At 44.9% G+C, this 21,366-nt stretch overlaps 1 protein-coding gene across 4 annotated transcripts in view; it reads left to right on the top strand.

Moving 5' to 3' along the window:
• LOC119962883 (calcium uptake protein 3, mitochondrial-like) overlaps positions 1–18,345 on the top strand; it is a 211,743-nt gene extending 193,398 nt beyond the window's left edge. For all 4 annotated transcript variants that reach the window (XM_038791113.1, XM_038791114.1, XM_038791115.1 and 1 more), the window contains 2 exons: positions 5,789–5,857; positions 16,882–18,345. In XM_038791113.1, coding sequence (XP_038647041.1) covers positions 5,789–5,857 — 69 coding nt within the window. In that variant the 3' untranslated portion in view covers positions 16,882–18,345. The remainder of the gene's footprint in view (positions 1–5,788; positions 5,858–16,881) is intronic.
• The last annotated feature ends 3,021 nt before the right edge of the window (positions 18,346–21,366 follow it).

The following is a 21,366-nucleotide window of genomic DNA, read 5'->3' as shown; positions in this document are numbered from 1 at the left end:
ATCAGCCTTCAGTCCCTTCAGGTGTGAGAATACCCTTGATCTCTTGACCGGCCCATTCAGCCCCCTCACGTTCCAAGTGATCAGCCGGGTCGCGGGACGACCCGCCCCCTTCCCCTGCCGATTAGCCATGTCCTGTTCCCTGCTCGCCCCGGGTCGACCCTCCCCTTCTGTCCCGCTCCCCATGGCGATGGCCCCCTCCCCCCACCTCTCCAGTCCTCCACTTCCCGTTTCTGGTCTTTCCAGCAGCAACCCGGTGTCCCTCCCTAACCCCCCCCCCCCCCAGGCTAGGACCCCTCCTAGCCGCGATGTACCCTCCATCGTACTCCCGTAAGTCAGCTGGTTCACGCTGACCCGGCTGCTCCTGCCACACTCCGACTCCCCCCGGCTCGGGGGGGGGGGCCTCCCCCCCCCTTGCCACTCCTCCCTGGCCCCGCTCCAACGCGGGAAAGGTCGCCATTGCTAGGAGAATCCCGCCCTTTATGTTGCTCCCTTGCACATTCACCAAACTTGCATATCTGTATCATTGAACATCATATCAATGGAGCAGTAAGCCATCAAGATATTTCAGATTAATAATGATGTCAGGTGTAATAGTTGCTTCTTCACATTTTGTGGTGGATCTTGAGTTAATAGTATTCAGGTAGGAAGATAATGGTGCAAAATTTGCAGTTTTAATGATGGTGAAAATGTTGGCACTTGCCATCATTACTGTGTAAAATTGACATGCGCAATTAAATGTGGAAAGCCAGAAACTGCTGTCAGTGATACCCTGTTTCCTCCATTGGATGTGCAGTTGCAGTTTTGTAGATGCAATCAACACAGAATCAGTGGATTTACATGAATTTCAACATTTTATGCACTATTTTTGCTGTACAACCTGTTGAAGATGTTAGGCCTTCCTGAATGTGAGTTTTAATGGCATACTAGGCCTGTTATACTGTTGGTCAACTTCTCGGGTACTACAAACCTAATTTTCCAAGATACCTATTCCATGATTTTAAAAAGCCATTATTTTTTAAATAATTAAAATAAGTATTATAATGTGTGCTGCTTATTTTGAACTTCTGGATTTGCTGTATGAGAACTCATTGGCTTGATTGGCTGCTCAGCCCAGTTACTGCGATCGCTGTTACTGGATTCCCTATAGATGACTCCAGATTGAAAGTCGCATTGGCTCAGGTGAAATCAGTGATCAGGTCGGCGTGCCGCCAGTCGGTGGCCCGATGCGGCCCCCTCCCCCCAGCGATTCTGCCCACACTTTCTTCAAAGTCAGCAATGAATGCTGTCTCTTTGACATTGACCATAAAATCATGGATGCCAAAGTAATAAGCTCTTACAGGCGATGCTGCTGCAAATGATATTGATGAGCCCAAAAGGGTGACTAATAAAGCTCAAATTTGTGAAAATGCCACAGCAACTTCAAGCGAGGACAGATGCCTTATTAAATATGTAAATGATCTTGCTGCCGAAGATTTGGCCATTAGCTTCACAAAAACAACACTTCATTGTCTAGCTACCTGTTTAAATGCTTTGAACAGCGTGAGGTTCCTGTCTGCAGATAAGAAGTAAACTCACGACAGAAAGTTAAATAAAGCCACTTTCAGGTGCCCTTTCAATGCTATGATAAGCCCCAGTCACAACCAGCCAACCCCTCTGATACTGAAAATTAACTGCTATAAGTGGAAAGTTTCATTCTTTCAGAAAAAATGATTACTTTCTTTGCCTGTATTTTTCTCCCTTAATCCAATCTTTCTTTCTGATTCTTTAGTTCTCTTTATGTACCTAATATTCTACCAAATACACCCACTCTTAACACCCACTTTCACATTCAGACTTTCAGCTGTTCATTTCACGATCCTTCAATCTGATTGGTTAAGATGCACAACTGCTTGCCCTGTGGAACGTATCACATTGTTTCCATCTTGCACTAACAGTAACTTGCATCACAAAGTATCAAAACGATTAAACGGACAAGGGCAAGTCTAGCTAATTACAGGCATCGCTCGTTGACCGATTGCCGGAACCTTTGCACAGTTCTTACCAAAAATGTTAGTGCAATTTTGGAAAACTTTGCTGCCATCTTCTGGGGAGTACTGGTTTAAAATGTCTGTCAATGTTACAACAGACAGATATAAAAACAATTATTTGAATAACGCATGCATTCTTGGGCTTGAAGCACTTGGGGAAAGAATTATAACAGTAATAATCTTTATAATAATCTTTATTGTCACAAGTAGGCTTACATTAACACTGCAATGAAGTTACTGTGAAAGTATGTTTGTATGTTTATATACCTGGAAATTGTATTTTTCTTTGATTTTACTGCAGTTATTCAGAATATGAACTTCCAAGAATTGCTCTGCTCCACAGCCCCTTGACACTTCTGGCTATTTTGATGCTTTTATTTCTTAGCATTTAAAAATGATTTTAAACTTCTTCAATTCGATTCAGTTTCCCCTGGGTTTCTGTGACTATAACTCATCTTTCATTCTCACTCCACAGCATAAATATTTCCCACTTTCTCTGTCTTATAGCTTTGACCATTTGACCAAACGGTCAAATGGACTTGAAACATTAGCTCTTTTCTCTCCCGACAAATGTTGCCAGACCTGCTGAGATTTTCCAGCATTTTCTCTTTGGTTTTTGATTGGATGGTTGTTTTGGCAAGAGCAGTGTCTGTTGTGTACACCGCGTGCAAGCCTTTCTGTTGTTAATCACACACTGTGTCCTTCCTGTATGTGTCTAACAACATGCTACAGTCTCAATGTGTTCCCTAAATCCCCAAATCATAGAATGTACAATGCAGAAGGAGGCCATTTGGCCCATCGAGTCTGCACCAGCCCTTACAAAGAGCACCCTACTCAAGCCCACATATCTACCCTATCCCCATAACCCAGTAACCCCATTTACCCTTTTTGGACACTAAGGGCAATTTAGCATGGCCAATCCACCTAACTCGCACATCTTTGGACTGTGGGAGGAAACCGGAGCACTCGAAGGAAACCCACGTAGGCACGGGGAGAACGTGCAGACTCCGCACAGACAGTGATCCAGCCGGGAATCGAACCTGGGACCCTGGAGCTGTGAAGCAACTGTGCTCATCACTATGCTATCGTGCTGCCCCAAATTATGTCTTCAGAAAGTAGACAAAGGTCTTCCAAAAGCTGCACACCTGAAGGCTATGTTTAATATTTATCACCACCTTCTTGGGAAGAAACTGGAAGATTCAAAATCAAAACTGCATGTGCTGTTAAAACACGGGGGCATTTTTCAGCCCATGTTCGCTGTCTGAGAGAATAGTGACGCGGGTGGAAAATGCAGAGAAAATGAGGAAACTAGATTCTCTCTGGAAATATACAGTTCTTGATTTTCCTTGCCCTTCGCTGATGACGCCACAAGGTTCATGGCCACAGAGAGCGAGAACCGAAGCTTTCACAAATAAGTCATCCAGACTCGAAACATTAGCTTCCTTCTCTCTCCACAAATGCTGTCAGACCTGCTGAGATTGTACATAAATATGGGCCCTGACAATATTCTGGCACTAGTACTAAAGATTTGTGCTCCAGAACTTTCAAAGCTGTTCTAGTACAGCTATAACACTGGCATTGACCCGGCAAAGTGCAAAATTGCCCAGGTATGTCGTGTACATAAAAAGCAGGAAAAATCAAAACTGGCCAAATATCACCCATCACTCTACCGTCGATCATCAGCTAAGTGATAGAGGGGCCATCAACAGCGCAATTAAGTGGCTGTTGCTTAGCAATAATCTAACTGATGCTCAGTTTGCGTTCCGCCAGGGCCACTCATTTCCTGACCTCATTACAGCCTTCATTCAAACATGGGCAAAAGTGCTGAACTCCAGAGGTGAGGTGAGAGTGACTGTCCTTGATGTCACAACCACATTTGACTAAGTGTAGCATCAAGAAGTCCTAGCAAAATTGGAGTCGATGGGAATCAGTGGAAAATTCTGCACTTTGGAGTCATACCTAGCACAGATGAAGATGATTGTGGTTGTTGGATGTTCGTCATCTCAGCTGCAGGACGTCACTGCAGGAGTTGCTCAAGGGAGTATCGTTGGTCTAACCATCTTCACCTGCTTCATCAATGACTTTCCCTCCATCATAAGGTCAGAAGATCCCTCCTCCCAGCCTGGCCTAGCTCACCCACCCAACGTGACCCTCCCTCCTCCGCCGAGGCCCAACCATTGCCTTTCCAGCTGCTATGAAAATTCACCAAGACAACAGACTGCAACTCTCAGGTGAAAGGGCATCACTTTTTATACTTTTGAGGTCTAATTTTCTGCTTTGGAGGGTGGGGCAGCAGAGTGGTTAGGACTGCTGCCTCACAGCGCCAGGGACCCGGGTTTGAGTGGAGTGGAGTGGAGTTTGCACATTCTCTCTTTGCCTGCGTAGATTTCTTCCAGGTGCTCCAGTTTCCTTCCACAGTACAAAGATGTGCAGGTTGGGTGGGTTGGCCATGCTAAATTTCCCTTTGGTGCCCAAAGATGTGTAAGTTAGATTGCATTACAGAATTGCAGGGATAGGGTGGGAGAGTGGGCCTAGGTAGGGTGCTCTTTCAGAGGGTCGGTGCACACCTGATGGGCCGAATTGCCTTCTTCCTATAGGAATTCTATGGGAAACAGGGCTTACAAATAGTACTATGAATGTCAAGTCTCGCTCTCAGCCATATGTTTCTTTTAATAAATGGGTCTGAACCCTTTAAACGTTTTTGAATCTCAACGTTTGGGCAGGAGTGATTGGAAATAAATGTATTCTGATTGGAAAAGTTAAAAGTTGCCCACCAGATAAATTAGTGAACAACACCATTTCAGAGGTGGAGAAACTGTAAAACGTGCGCAGAAATAGAGTTTGAGGGATGGAGATTGTGGTGGACAGGAGGGAAATTAATGTGAGGAAAACTATCAAACAGATGAGGAGACATGGAACATAATTTATTCCAACCAGTGAGGACCTTGACCACCGGTTGGTGGCCCAGCATGAGCCACATCACTTTCAATCAGGCAATGAAGTGACCAGCGGTGGGCCTATCTTGAATCAAAAAGCCTGGGGTGAAAATTATACCTCCCTAGAGCTGCCAACCAATCAGACGCTGGGAGCTCTCCAATGCAGGCAACGCCACGGGACTGATGGTGTTCATATGATTATGAAGCAGCTCTTCATTGGTCCAGTTGTAAGGGTGTGATATTTGCCTACTCCAGAGAATGAGCATTAGTCCATCGCTCTGATTGAATGAAATTGACCTAAAACTTGATTATAACAGGTTTTTTTTAAATTGGATAGTATCCCAGTTTACATTGACCCATTTAAATAAACCATCAAAGCAGTGATTAACAAATATAATCTAGTAATATTGCCTATAATCCTACAAGCATAATAATTTGGTGTTAGCGGCCATAATAAAAGTAACTGGTACATACAATGTTGAATTACCTTTGAATCATACTATACACAGCATTTGTTGGGCTTGATCCTATACTAATAAAATGCAACTGCATTAAGTGATTTACATGGTGTTTATATTGAAAGAAAGCAAAAATAAAACAAGCTTGCATTTATATATTTATTTCACAACTCAAATTAAATGAAAATAGGATGCATCAATTTTTACTAATGCTGACTTTTGCTGGTCTAATATTTACTGCTATGTCAGCAATTTAGATAAAGTATCTTTAACTTTTCAGGTATTATAAGTCAAAGTTCATGAAAGCTAAAAATTATCTACTACTTATTGGCACTGTTTCTTTGCTTTTCTACCTTGCATCCAACAGGGCTACAAGTCGACACAGGGATATCCAAGTTTCAAAGTCTGCCTAAAGAAAGAGTTTGTCAGCAGATAAGTATGTTGAACTTATCATTTGTTTTTCATTGAAGAGATACTTATATGGCTTGTTGAGAATAAATGCTGATGTCGGTTATTTAAATACTCGCCATTAACACTTGAAATTTTGTCAAAGGTTTTTTTGCTCATTAACAGTTTGTGGCTGTAATCACATTGAGCATTAGGAACAGAAACACTGCTTACTATTCTTTCTCAAATGGGGCATGCTTCTGAAATAGATTTTTTTTGTAGCAAAGGAGTTGAAGTTCCGACTCTGCTCAAACTGACATGCTACAGTTTGGAAATAAGCAATCAATGCTTTTAGCTGTTATGTTGCCAGACATTTATGCTTCAAAAACATTTTCACAATTCGTTTCTGAGTTCACTTTGCCAACCCTAATGAGTAGTAAAAATAATTGTTTCCCCAAACTTCTGTCCTCTGCTTAAAAGTAAGTATTTTTTGTATTCATTCATGGGATATGGGTATCACAGGTAAGCACTTACAGGCCATCCTGGATGCTTTTGAGAAGTCGGAGGTGAGCCACCATCTTGAGCCACTGCAGTCCACATGGTGTAGGCACACTCAGTGATTTGCAGGAGGACGTTCCAGGATTTAAACCCAACGACAATGAAGAATCATGAATATTACCAAATCAAGGTGGTGTGTGAATTGGAGGGGAACTTACAGGTGGTGTTGAGCTTGTGTGTCTGGCCACCCTTATTCTTTCTGGTGTGATGACCACAGTCTTGTAAGAGATCTCATCTATGCATGTGTTTAATTGACAAACTCTATGTAAACATTCCTTTGGAGATTCAGAATGTTAGAAAATTAAGCTACCGTTAAGTAGTTATTTTTATCCACATTGTTACCTCGTCGTGTCAATACATAGTCCTCTAATAAGATTCCCAATGTTAATCTAATTATTGACCTGTAAATCTCACTGCAAGCCAGAAATAGAGTTGGAGATTCTACTCTGGGTACAGTCAACAAATAGCTCTAATTTTTCTTACCCCCACCCCCATATCTGTGCTAATTTAGGTACCCACGGTTACATTTTGATTGTAAAATGTCCCAAAATTGGAAAGCTGTCCCACAGTTTAATCAAGCGTCTGACTTATTTGTACTCATACAGTCATGCCTGTCAGCTAATTCCCCAGACTGCTCCATCACCATCCCTGGATATGTGTCCTGTCCCACCAGCAGAACAGATCGACCATAGGTGGCAGCCAATGATAAAGTCAGGTGGGAGTGAACCTGAGTGATCCCAGAGACTCCTTAACATTTACTCTGGACCTCATGGAGTCTCATGATGTCAGGTCAAATATGATCAAGGAAAACCTTCTGGATGACCACCTGCCACCTTCCCTCAACTGATGAATCAGCACTCCTCCATGTTCAGCACCGCTTGAAAGAAGCACTGAGAGTAGCAATGGCACAAAAGTTGTTGAGGGTGGGGAATTTCAATATTCATCACCAAAAAGGGCTCAATAGCAACATAACTGACTGAGTTGGCTGAACCTGAAGGACATAGCTGCCAGACTGGGCCCACAACAAATGATGAGAGAATCAATTGGAGAGAAAAACCTACTTGACTACATTCTCACCAATCTACCTGTTGCCGATGTATGTGTGTTTGAAAACATTATTAGGAGTGACCACTGCATCTGAAGATGTCCTGTTTCTAGACTGAAAGCACACTCTATGGTATTGTGTGGTACTATCACCATGCTAATGAAAATAGATCTATCAGTTCAAAATTGGGCATCAAGGAGATGCTGTGGGCCAATAGCAGCAGCAGAATTGTATTCCACACCAATATGTAACCTCCTGACTCAGCATATCGCTCACTCTAGCGTTGCCATCAAGCAAGGAGACCAAACCTGGTTCAATTAAAAGTTTAGATCACACCAGCAGCAACATCAGACATATCTAAAAATGAGGTGTCCAATTGGTGAAACTATAACACAGGACTGCATGTGTGCTAAACTGTGAAAGTAACATGCTGTAGACACAGCTGAGCCCAGCCATCTTCAGCTGTATCATCACTGATCTCCTCTTCATCATAAGGTCAAAATTGGCGATGTTTGCTGATAACTGTACAATACTCGGGGGTCGGTTTAGTTACGTTGGCTGAGCAGCTGGTTCATGATGCAGAGTGAGGCCAACAGCGTGGGGTCAATTCCCATACCGGCTGAGGTTATTCATGAAGGCCCCACCTTCTCAACCTTGCCCCTTGCTTAAGGTGTTGTGATCCTCAGGTTAAATCACCAACAGTCAGCTCTCTCCTTAAAGGGGAAAGCAGCCGATGGTCATCTGGGGCTATGACAACTTTACTTTACTCAGTTCCATGCACTTATCCTCATCTAAGGATGCAGTCTGTGCTCACATACTGCAAGGCCTAGACAACATTCAGATAAATAGGAAGTAGCATTCACCTCTCACAAGTGCCAGGCAATGACCATCTCAAAGAAGAGTCTAACCACTTTCCCTTGACATCAGTGACATGACCACAGTGAAGATCCCCCTATCAGCAACCTGGAGTTACTACTGACCAGAAACTAAACTGGATCAGCTGTGGCTACAAGAGTAGGTCAGAGGCTAGTAATTATGTAGGGAGTAACTCGCCTCCTGACTCGCCACAGCCTGTCCACCAGCCAGAAGGCACAAATCAGGATGTGATGGAATATTCTTGATTTCTATGTATGCGTGTAATACTTGTGTTGCGTTAAACAACATAATCAATGCCAAAACCACCTCAATCCAGCACATTTAATATTCACTCTGTCCATCATTGATAGACTCTTTGGTGGACACCCAAGTTGTAAGTGACTTCACTGTCTTCTGTGGGTCCTCATGATTAAAGAAGCCGTCCCTAAGTTTCGTAAATCATTGCTTCAGAGGGGGCAACAATTGGGCGACCGTGCCCTGGTGAATCTTATGCATTATTAATCGTGTGAATGCCGAGAAAGTTCGGTGCTGGTGTAGGGAACCAGATATCTGTGGGTGCAGATGGAAGAAGAGGCAAGTAAGAGTTTGGGGTGTCGCGGAAATACTCGAAGAGCCTGGTTGTGGTGGCAACATTGAAGATATGGAATCAGTTTTGCAAAAATTTTAATTTAGGGGGAGGGTCGAAACTGATGCCAGTCCGAGAAAATAATCTGTTGAACCTGCTAAAATAGACACTAGGTTCCAAGACTGGGAGGAAAAAGGTGTGATCATGTTGAAAGACTTGCTCCTGGAAGGACATTTTGCAACGTTTGAAGAATTGAGGGAGAAATACAAACTCCCGAAGAGGGAGGCATTCAGACATATGCAGGTACGGCCTTTCATAAAGGAGACCTTCCCTAGTGTTGCCCCCTTAATTTCTGGAAGAAGTGTTGATGGTGTTGGGAATAGAGGGGGGAGTTACCTCGGCTATTTATGGGAAATTTATGGAAGCAGGATCAGAATCCCTGGATGGGGTGAAGGCCAAATGGGAAGAGGAATGAAATGAAAAAAAAAAGAAAATGAAAATCACTTATTGTCACGAGTAGGCTTCAATGAAGTTACAGTGAAAAGCCCCTAGTCACCACATTCCGGCACCTGTCCGGGGAGGCTGGTACGGGAATCGACCCGTGCTGCTGGCCTGCTTGGTCTGCTTTAAAAGCCAGCGATTTAGCCGAGTGAGCTAAACCAGCCCCTCGAAAATCACTTATTGTCACAAGTAGGCTTCAAATGAAGATACTGTGAAAAGCCCCTAGTCGCCACATTCTGGCAGGGAGGCTGTTATTGGGGGAGGTGTTGGAGGAAGGGCTGTGATATGAAATTTTATGGAAGGTAAGTGCATCGGCCTCATGCGTGAGGTTGGCATTAATACAATTGAAGGTAGTTCACAGAACAAATTTGATGAGGTCGAGAACGAGTCGCCTGGTTAAAGGGGCTGAGAAGAGGGCAGGAAAAGAGACTGGGAGAGCTGCCGCTTAGAATGGTAGGGAAGAGCCTTTGATATCTGGGAATCCAGGTGGCCCGGAAATGGGAGGTACTACACAAGTTATCCCGGTTGGTAGATCAAATGAAAGGGGACTTTAAGAGATGGGACATGCTCCCGCTATCACTGGCGGGGAGGATACAGACCGTGAAGATGACGGTCCCCCCAGATTTCTATTTGTCTTTCAGTGCCTCCCCATCTTCATCCCGAAGGCCTTTTCCAAGCGAGTGAATAAGATTATTTCGGCTTTGTGTGGGCTAGTAAAACCCCGCAAGTGAAGAAAGTGTTGCTAGAGCGCAGTCGGTGGGAGGGTGGGTTGGTGCTGCGGAACTTCTGCAATTACTACTGGGCGGCTAATATAGCCATGATTAGGAAGTGGGTAGTGGGGGAGGGGTCGGCATGGGAGCGGATGGAGGCAGTGTCATCTGAAGACACCAGTCTGGGAGCATTGGTAATGCACCGCTGCCGTTCACGCCGGCCTGATACTCCACAAATCCGGTGGTAGTGGTGGCTCTATCTGGGGGCAATGGAGGAGATATATGAGAGTGGAGGGAGCATCGATTTGGACCCCGATTTATGACAACCACAGGTTTGTACCGGGTAGGCTGGATGGTGGGTTCTGGAGGTGGCAGGGGCAAGAATCAGAAGGATGGAGGAACTATTTATAGATGGGAGCTTTCCCAGCTTGAAAGCTTTGGAGGATAAATTTAAATTACCACCAGGGTATTTCAGGTACAAGACTCCTGAGAAAGCAGGTGCCGGCCTTTCTGCTGCTGCCGCCACGGGGAATACAGGATCGAGTAGTTTCCAGTACCTGGGTGGGGGAAGGGAAGGTATTGGATATTTACCAGGAGCTTTCGGAGGCAGACGAAATTACGTGAAGGAGCTTAAGGGCAAGCGGGAGGACGAGCTAGGTAGAGAATAGAGGCGGGTCTATGGGTGGATGCCCTAAGCAGGGTTAAATTCTTCTCAACGTGCGCGCCAGGCTTAGCCTGATACAATTTAAGGTAGTCCACCGAGCACACATGACAGTGACTCGGATGAGCAGGTTTTTCGGGGTAAAGGATAGGTGTGCGAGATCTGCGGGAAGCCCGGCAAATCATGCCCACTGTTTTGGGCATGCCCGAAGCTTAGAGGGTTTTGGCAGGGTTTTGCTGAGGCAATGTCCACGGTGCTAAAAACACAGGTGGTGCTGAGTCCGGAGGTAGTGATCTTTGGAGTGTTGGAAGATCCGGAAGTTCAGGGGGCGAAAGATGCCGACGTTCTGGTCTTTGCCTCCCTAGTAGCCTGGAGACGGATCTTGTTAATGTGGAGGGACTCGAAGCCCCCGAGTGTAGAGACCTGGGTTAGTGACATGGCTGGGTTTCTCAGTCTCGAGAAAATGAAGTTTGCCTTAAGAGGGTCAATGTTTCTCGGGGAGAATTAAAATGTCAGCAGATGCAGTGTTCCCGGGGGGGGGGGGAGGGGGTGTTCATTTTGCCATTTGGATGTTGTTTTTGTTAATGTTATAACAATTTTCAAATTCCTAAAATGTTATTAAAGGGGCTGAGGACATTTGAGAAAGGTGCGGGAGGGACCTGTGCACATGTTTTGGTCGTGCCTAAAACTTAGGAAGTTCTGGGGAACCTTCCTTAGCACCATGTTGACAGTGTTACAGTTGGACCTAGAATCCAGTCCCGTGGGGGCCATATTCAGGTAGCAGACTTGCTGGAGCTCCGTACAGGGGCGGGAGCAGATGTCTCAGCCTTCACCTCTCTGGTGGCGGGGAGGCACATCCTATTGGGTTGGAGATCAGTTGCTTCACCATGTGCCTCAGTATGGGTGGAAGACTTAATGGAGTTTCTGAGTTAGAGAAGGTTAAATGTAGTTTCAGAGGGAATGAGGAGGGGTTTCACAAGCAATGGTGCCGGTCATATCTCACTTTAAGGAATTAGCCTCAGTCAGCAGATAAAAGTGGGGCATGGGGTTGGGGAGTAGTCAGTTGATGAATTGTTTTCGAGTTGAAGGAGGGATTGTTAAATGTTATTCAAATGTGTGTAATGTAAATTATGTAAAAAAAATTTGAAAAAGGGAATAAAGAGTATTTTTAAAAATAGAGACCAATGCGAGAATAGTATGGACGTCCACAGAAATAGCAATTCATGTTGGTGCTTAGCCGAGCATCGGCAGCTGCACTACCATTGGCCTTTCTTTGGGCATTGCTGGATGTTGCAAGCTTGGCGTAGATGATCATGTTCAGTGTTCTCCACATGGGCTGCTGTATTTGCAGCAAAAATGCAGAAGCTCTTTTTTAGGGTGTCTTTGTATCCTTTGAAATAGCAAACCAAAGAAGTCACTGGTGGGAGTAGCTTATAGGCCCCTCAACAGTGGCTATACTGTAGGACAGAGGATATAACAAGAAATAATGGGGGCCTTCAATTTACATCTAGATTAGACAAATGAGATTGGCAACAGTAGCCTGGAAGATTATTTCATGGTGTGTATTTGGAACAATTTTTTTTAAATAATTTTTATTGAAAATTTTTTACAAAATATATAACAACAAACAGTAACAAACAACAATAAAACAACATAATAAGCATAACACCCCCAAGACCGTAGCAACACATATATCGAGCCCCCCCCCCCCCACCACCCCCCAAACCCGGTAAACAACAAGAGAACTTGAAATAAATTAAATTAAATAAACATAGTCAACACCCCCCCCCCCCCCCCCGGGGTTGCTGCTGCTGCTGACCTAGTTCCCTATCGCTGAGCCAGAAAGTCGAGGAAAGGCTGCCACCGCCTAAAGAACCCTTGTACCGATCCTCTGAGGGCGAATTTGACCTTCTCCAACTTAAAAAAACCCGCCATGTCATTGATCCAGGTCTCCACGCTTGGGGGTCTCGCATCCTTCCACTGTAGCAAGATCCTCCGCCGGGCTACTGGGGTTGCAAAGGCCAAAACACCAGCCTCTCTCGCCTCCTGCACTCCCGGCTACACCGCAACCCCAAAAATAGATTTTTAATTCCAGATTTTTATTGAATTAAAATTTCATCATCAGCCATGGCCGGATTCGAACCCAGGTCCTCAGAGCATGACTCTGGATTACTAGTCCAGTTTTAATACCACTATGCCACTGCCTCACGTGGGGGACTCCCGGGGACTCGGAGGCCTCCAGGTGCACACCGGACACTGCTGGTGCCACCCAGGCACCTGGCACTGCCAGTCTGGACCCTAATTGTGCCACGAGTGCCAGCCTTGCACTACTAAGATCCCAAGCTGGCATTTTGTGTGCTGTGGTGATCGGGCCGGGGTGCCCTGCGTGGTATTGGAGGGGGTGCCGGGGGCGGAGGTAACCTCCCACAGTGTGTTAGGGCTGGGGAGGGGGGTCAGGGGTCGCTTCAGGGGCCCCAGAGATTGGGACGCCATTTAAAAATGACAGTCCAGATTTCTCGCTACACTGAGGAGTTCTGGTGAGTGAAGCTTCTCATGCACAAAACGTGGCTGAGGGCAGCCTCGGCTGCACAGTCCCCATTGAGGCCCTGTATCTAACCTGGGTACCATTTTATAGCATTGTGTTTCTCGGCGCTGCAAGCGCTCTAGAACTAGCAGACATAGTTTTAAAATAAGGGGTCTCCCATTTAAAAGGAGAACTGTTTTCGCTCTGTGGAATTCCCTTCCCCATAGAGCAGTAGAGAAATGATCATTGAATATTTTTAAGGCTGAGTTAGACAGATTCTTGATTCACAAGGGAGCCAAAGGGTATAGGGGTAAACAGGAAAGTAGACTTGAGGCCACAATCAGTTTAACCATATTTGATCAGTGGCAGAGCAGACTCGAGGGACCAAATAGCCTACTTGTCCTACTTCATGTATTGGTATGTATGATTTGTACTGACCACCTTAATGCTGTTTGCCCTGAGACAGTTCCCAATAAAAATTACCTTGGGGACTCTATAGTCATTCATGCAGGAGACATATGGCTGAATTTTATGTAGCCCTGCCAGCATATTTGAAGACGGGTAACTCAAAATATCACTTGGGGACTGCCCACCGCCTTCCCACCCGACCCTCAGCTGTCTCCCATATTATGGTGGCCGGGTAAGGGCTCAGGAAGCCTGCCTACCATGAGGTCCATTAAGTCCTTAATTGGCCCATCAATGGCCATTTGGTGGCATTCATTCTGCCTCTAGTGGAATATGTGTGGCAGCTTTCACTGAATGGGCTGCTGTCTGGCAGGAAGAGGGGATACCTTATTGGGGTCCCCTGTGTACATCCAAGGTACCTCACTCTCTTTTAAACTTCCCATCTAGCCTCTAAAAAACAGCCTTACACACTTCCTCCACCCCTTTGCAAGGGCCTGGTTGGCTTGCCCATCTAAACACTTTGGACTTACCCTTTGTGACTCATGACATTTCTTTTGGGGACTGCTTTTGGTTCCAGCCATGGCCACTACTCAATCCAGCACTGCTGTGACTACAAAACCATCTGACAGCCGCTCTCTTCAGGCGGAAGTTCCTCCCACATGTTGTGGACATTTCACTCTGCATCAATTAAGGTTGTCCCGGCGATATATCACAGCAGAGGAATATGTCTCCTCATGAAATCAAGCCCATACTTGGCTATATAAGTTGAAATTTCTGGAGACTGGACTCCCAAGTTGTTGAGCCCGGTATGTTAAAGGACTTCATTGTTTATGATTCTCGTCATGCTATCGAATTCTCATGGTGGATCTCGGGGTCTTTGGAGGAAACTTTCCAGATATGGTGTGGTGTCTATGGCAGCCCCAGTGCTCCACCAATAGCATACTATGACAGCAGTGTGTCCTGCCTATATGGTGTACTGCAGCAACTCACCAAAGCTTTTTTCAAACCTTTGATCTCTACGTTTTGAAGAACAAGATTCATGGGAACACCATCACCTGCAAGTTCCTGCCTTGGAACTGTATCACCGTTACTTCACAGTCGCTGGGTCAAAATCCTGAAACTTTCTCCCAAAAAGCACCATGGGTAAACCCAACCAGACCTTGCTTCAGAATGAATTGAGAGCAGGTGATGTTCACTGAAGCTTATGGGCGCAAGCTCACTTAGAGATCGGGGCACCCTTTCAAAATGGCATCCCGGTGAATTCAGCTCCCCAGTGCTGGAAAAATACTCTGGGCGGGATTCTCCATTGGCTGACGTCAAAATTGGGACGTGAGATCGGGCAGAGAATAGCTCCTGACGCCAAAATTGCGGTAGGCGCTGGTTTGATGCCGAATCACGATGCTCTGCCTCCTCAAACAAATCAATGTGATGCACACCACGCATACTCTAATCACCATTGACATATCATTAGTGAGCCCACCCAAGATTCTCCACCTCCGATGGGCCGAGTTCCCGATGGCGAGGTCCACATGTGCTCTCGCAAATGGCGCACCTGGCGTGGTGGCTGTGGAGAGAGCTTACGGACGGTTTCCAGCACTGCCATACTTCGCCGACAGCCGTGCCGCCCGTCGTGGGGCTTCTGCCGGGGGGGGAGAGTTTGGGGTGGCCAGGACGTGTGAGCTAGCTGTGTGGTCGGGGTGGACCATTATCGCAGTCGGCACGGCAGCCTTGCAGCTACGCATACCGCTATTAGTCCGCTTTAAACCTGGTGCCCTGGGTCATATAGGTGACCTCCCCTGGGGCACCCCCCTGTGTGCCCTCTGGCCCCATCCAACCCATCGGCTGTATGGGCACTCCAGCACAACATGTCCCATCTTTCAGGCCCCGATCAGTGTGTGTGGGTGGTGTATAGTTTAAGCACAGCTGCAGCTTGACAGCCCTACGAGTGTCCATCACAGACCTAGCGATTCCCTCACCATTTTCTGTGCAGTGTACGCGGTGCTGGTGCTAGCTCCTCACCAGTAACGGAATCAGTGTGGGTTTGGCACCGATTCTTTTGTTGTGAAAGTGCACATATTTTCATTTGACGTCAACAACTTTGTCTCAGAAACGGAGAATCCAGCCTGTGGGCTAAATCGGTGAGAAACTCCCCAAGACCAAAAGAAGTGACTAAGTGACGTTTGATAGAGGTGGGGAACTCATCGGCAGAGCTGACAGACACTCCCCGATAAACCCGCCGAAAGTTAACTTTAAATTCTGCCCTATATTTATATGCTTCTGTGCAGGAAGAGGATCCAGAAGGGAAGAGTGGAAACCGATATTTGTATGGAACTATAGTACCACAATAAACCAGTTGTGGATCATCAGAATATCTTTTCCTGCCTAATATGGTAAATGGATATTTACTGGACTGCAGCAGTTCATGAAGATGGTTCATCACCATTTTTTATAGATGTAGTTAGGAATGGGAAATAAATGTTGACCATGCCAGTGATGCTCACATCCCACGAACAATTTTTAAAAAATCAATTTTGTTGCTCATTACTCTTGCTTTAATTGTGCTAGCCTCAATTGATCAAACAAAAAATAAAAGGACTGATGTAAACATCTTTAAAAACAACAACCTGCATTTGTATAACAGCTTTAGTAGAGTAAAATATTCCAAAATGCTTCACAGGAGTATTATTACAGAAAATTTAATTCCAAGTCAAGTAAGGAGATGTTAAGAAAGGTGCCAAAACCTCATTAAAACGGTAGGTATGAAGGAGCTTTTTCAAAGGAGGAGAAGGGTAGAGAGGCAAAAAGGCTTAGTGAAAGAATTCCAGAACTTATGGTGAGGTAGATGAAGGCACAGGTGTATTATAGAGTAATTTAAATCTGTGATGCCCAAGAGGCCAGAATTGAAGGAATGCAGAAATCTCAAGGGGTTATTGGCTTGGACGAGGCTACAGAGATGTGGAAGGGAGAAACCATGGAAGAATTTGAAAACAAATGTGAGCATTTTAAAATCGAGATGTTGCTGTACGGGAAGCCAATGTATGCCAGCAATCACAGGAATGATGGGTGAACAGCATTTGGTATGAATTAGGATACAGGCAACAGGGTTTTGCAAAATCTCAAGTTTATAGTCCTAGAAGATGGAAGGTCAGCAAGGAGACAAATGGTGAAGTCTAGAGATTACTCAAGTATTACTTAATCTTATTTATTTTTCTCATATTTCCAACACAGATGTTCAAATGGCCCGATAGCAAAGGTTTCTACGAATGCTTGTGTGTAAGGAAATGAACAACTTTTTGAGCAGCTTTGAAAGAAACGTAAAACATGCTTCTTTTGATGGTCTGAAAAATAGCATAAAAACCTCGACTTACCGTTGAATGATTCCTGGTAAGGTAGTTTTATGCAAAAAAAACCCACAACTAACCTTATTTGAACTGTGTGATTAGTAGGTTCTTTTCACTACATTGTGGTAACAATTTAGTACACTACTCAAGTTGTTCAACTTTGAATTTTGATGTGAATGTTTCCTTAACTTAATAGACATGACAAGCATGTGTGATTGATTACAAGCTTTTTCTATATGTTATGCCTGTGCTTCACAGTTGACAAACTTTCCAGTACATTATGTGAATGAGTAGTCAAAGATAATAATGTGGTCCAAAATTTCACTAGACCATGAGCACTATATTTACCTATTATTAAATACCTCAATGTTTCCAGCCAGCATGTATATCATTACAAGTGCAGACAAAATGTGCTTTTGAACACTCATCATAAGATGTATCTGGTTTGTGTTGATGAGACTAGACCTACAGACTTTTATAAACACTTCTAATTATTTTTATAGCTTGAACTATTATTATTATGTATTCCAATATATACAATTTATTTATTGGTCAGTCTGTTGAGGTGGATAGCATGGATACATTTAAGGAGAAACTATAAAATGAGCATATGAAAGAGAAGGGATTAAAAGAACATGCTGATCGGTTTAGATGAAGATAGGTGCAAGGCTGGTCATATGGAACATAAATACTGGCAGACCAGTTGGTAAGTCTCTGTGTGGTAGACAGTAATTCTATGTAATTTATATATACTCAAATCAGGAAAGGACAGATGTGTTGAAATTAACTTAAAGGAGAATATTGACAAGTCACTGGTGCTGTTTTGTATCCGAGTGAAAGCTGTCAATGTATATTGTCTGAGTTAATTATAAAATGATTGCGATGGTATCGAAGCAAAGCATACTTTAATTACCTTGTTATTTTCCTTCCAACATAAGTTACATTCCATTTGCATTCCATTTATGTTTCACCTATTTATTGTATTGAGATAGCGAATGCTGTGTATTTCATTTGTAGGTGTGGAAATAAACATAGTCTGTATACTTTCAATTAGTTTGTACTGCTGAAAAATCATGCAGCTTTAAAATATAGTGTTCAAATTCAGAATGGGCTACTATTATCACAATTATAATAAATATAGTAATTATATCAGTGATTCAAAAGCAGTTCAACAAAGTGCTGGTTAATATAAGAATAATATTTAAATAGACTTTCATAGCTTCAATTCTGTATGTTGGAATTAAGCAGTACGCTTTTACTTTCACAAAGACATAGCTCTGTTGGTTTAAACTTTTTTGCAGAATACTGTATCATGTGTCATTTTAAAGAATAATAAAGTTATTTAGAACAGTATTTTGTTGTCTTTCGACTTCAAGAGCTAATGATCACATGGCTGAAAAACACTCCGGTGCTCAGCTTTTCTGGAATTTTCAATAAATAATCAAAACATACTTCACAGCAACTGATACCCACCTTACCAACTGTGTCAGAATGGAATGAGCAGTCTGATGCTAGAAATAAACAAAATGCCAAATTTAGCATCACTATTCTGATATTTTGTGCTGTCGTGTCGATGAATCTCCACATAATTGAGAGCATCTTTACCATTAGATTAGCAAATCCCATAGTCGATGCCAGCAGTTTATAAATGTTAAGTTTAAGCATACAGCACTGTATATATGACAGCAGTTTGTAAGAATGCAACTAATTTACAGAAGTAATGCATCATATGATTCAAATAAACCAAGGCTATTTAATACTTTAACAGTAGTAAATGTTGGTGGGCCAGCCGTCAGTAGGTAGCGGCAAGGGAGATTGTGCGTATTAGGGATGGGACAGGTGGTGGCTCCCACGTCGGTGAAAAGGGTGTTTGAGGACTTTTTAGGGGGGTTATGTAACATTGGAGCTGCCCGGAGTCAGGGATGAGGGAGTTTTTGGAGTGACTGGTGTTGCCGGGGGTGGGAGAGGTGGAAAGGGCCAGTTGGAGGAGCCATTAAGGTTTGAGGAAGTGAGAGTAGCAATAAGGAAGATGCAGTCACGTAAGGTACCCGGGCTGGATGTGTTCGCGGTGGAGTTTTATAAAGTGTTTAAGGACAGGTTGGTGCCGCTGATGGTGGAAATGTTTGAGGATGTGATGGTGAAGGAGAGGTGACTTGAGACTATGGGGCAGGCATCTATTTCATTGTTACTGAAAAAGGAGAAGGACCGGTGGAGTGTGGGTCGTGTAGCATATTTCCTTCCGGAATGTGGATGCCAAGGTACTGGTGAAGGTGCTGGCGGTGAGACTTTAGGGGTGTCTTCCAAAGGTGGTGGGTGAGGCTCCGATAATAATCGCTTATTGTCACAAGAAGGCTTCAATGAAGTTACTGGGTTAAGAGCAGGCAGCTGTTGTCGAACATGCAGCGGCTGCTGAACGTGCTGCTTTCTCCGTCAGAGGGGAGGGAGTTAGGTTGTGGTGGTGGATGTGAAGAAAGCATTTGACAGCGTGGAGTGGAGGCATCTGTTTGCGGTTTTGGATAAGTTTTGGGATTGGGCCTAAGTTTGTGGCTTGGGTAAAATTGCTATGTGAGGATATGACAGCTTGTGTGGGGACGAATGAGACATAGTCGGAGTACTTCCCACTATTCTGCGGAATGAGACGGGGGTGCCCGTGTACTCCCTCTTGTTCACATTGGTGATTGAGCCCTTGGTGATTGCGCTGAGGGGTTTGGGCGTATGGAGGGGGATAGTGAGGGGGGAGTTGGAGCTTCGGGCATCTCTGTACGCAGATGATTTACGTCTGTATATCATGGACCCAGGTTCTTTGGTGAGGGATATAATGGGGTTGTTAGGGAAATTTGGGTCATTTCTGGGGTATAAATTGAATTTCGGGAAGAGTGAATGTTTTGTTGTGTCTCCTTCAGGTAGAGGGGTGGAAATGGAGAGGTTTCCATTGAGGATGGCAGCATCTCACTTTAGGTACTTGGGGATGCAGGTAGCGTGGGACTAGGCTCAACTCCGTAGGCTAAATTTCACGAGCCTGGTAGGGAAGGTGGAGGAGGATCTGGGGAGGTGGGATAGTCTCCCTTTGTCGTTGACTGGCCGGGTGCAGTTCTTGTTCTTTTCTTGTTCCGGTGTCCAGTAGTCTTTTTGCCAAAGACATTTATTCAAGGGGTGGATAGGCTGGTCTCATCATTTGTGTGGGCAGGGAAGGTGGCGAGGATAAGGAAGGTAGTGCTCCAAAGGAGACGGCAGTGGGGGAGCTTGGCCCTTCTGAATCTGTTGCATTATTACTGGGCAGTGAACGCGGAGAAAGTGCGGGACTGGAGGAAGGAGTCGGAAGCTTTGTGGGTGCGGATGGAGGTGGGGTTCTGTAAGAGGTCAGGGTTGCGGATGCTGGCAAAGGCACCGCTGCTGCTAGCCCCAGGGAAGTATTCAGGGAATACGGTATTGGTGGCCATGCTGAGGATCTGGGGGCAATTCCGACAGCACTTCAAGTTGGGGACGGTGTCGAGGGTTACGCTGATAAGAGTGCATCATGGGCTTGAGCAAGGAAGGATGGATTTGAGGTTCCAGGGATGGGAGGAGATAGGGGTGAAAGAGATGAAGGATCTGTTTCTGGAAGGGAGATTCACATGTTTAAAGGAGTTGGGGGCTGCAGTGTGAGGAAGGCTTTAGGTATATGCAGGTGTGGAATTTCGCAAGAAAGGCTTTTTCGAATTTCCCCGTGGCCCCGCCCTCCTAGTTGCTGGAAACATGCTGTCGGTGGAGGGTTTGGAGAGTGGGGTTGTCTCAGCGATTTATGGTAGGATTATGGAGAATGATAAGGAGTCTATGGAAGGGATTAAGGCTAGGTGGGAAGAAGTGGGATGGGTCTGAAGGAATTTTTTTTAATATACATTTAGTGTACCCAATTCATTATTTCCAATTAAGGGGTAATTTAGCGTGGCCAATCCACCTACCCTGCATGTCTTTGGGTTGAGGGGGCGAAACCCACGCAAACACAGGGAGAATGCAAACTTCACACTTACAGTGACCCAGAGCCAGGATGGAACGTAAGACCTCGGCGCCATGAGGCAGCAGTGTGGAGGAAGAATTATGATGCGAAGTGCTGCGAAGGGTCAATGCCTAATGTGCGAGGCTGGGGTTGATTCAGCTAAAAATGGTGTATAGGGCGCACTTAACGAAGGCAAAGATGAGGCGCCTGTTTGAGGGGGGGAGGATAGTTGCGAGCGGTATGGGATGAGCCCAGCAAATCGGGTCCATCTGTTCTGTTCCTCCTCAAAATTGGAGACATATTGAGGGTCATTTTTTAGCACCATGTCCGAGGTTCTCCGAATGGAATTGGAGCCGGGACCCCGAGAGGCCATATTCAAGGTGTTGGACCTGCTGG

This window comes from Scyliorhinus canicula, chromosome 3 (assembly GCF_902713615.1).
Source record: "Scyliorhinus canicula chromosome 3, sScyCan1.1, whole genome shotgun sequence".
In the NCBI taxonomy this organism is placed as follows: Eukaryota; Metazoa; Chordata; class Chondrichthyes; order Carcharhiniformes; family Scyliorhinidae; genus Scyliorhinus; species Scyliorhinus canicula.
The sequence above is the reverse complement of the archived record's forward strand: the minus strand, read 5'-3'. Positions and strand labels throughout refer to the sequence as shown.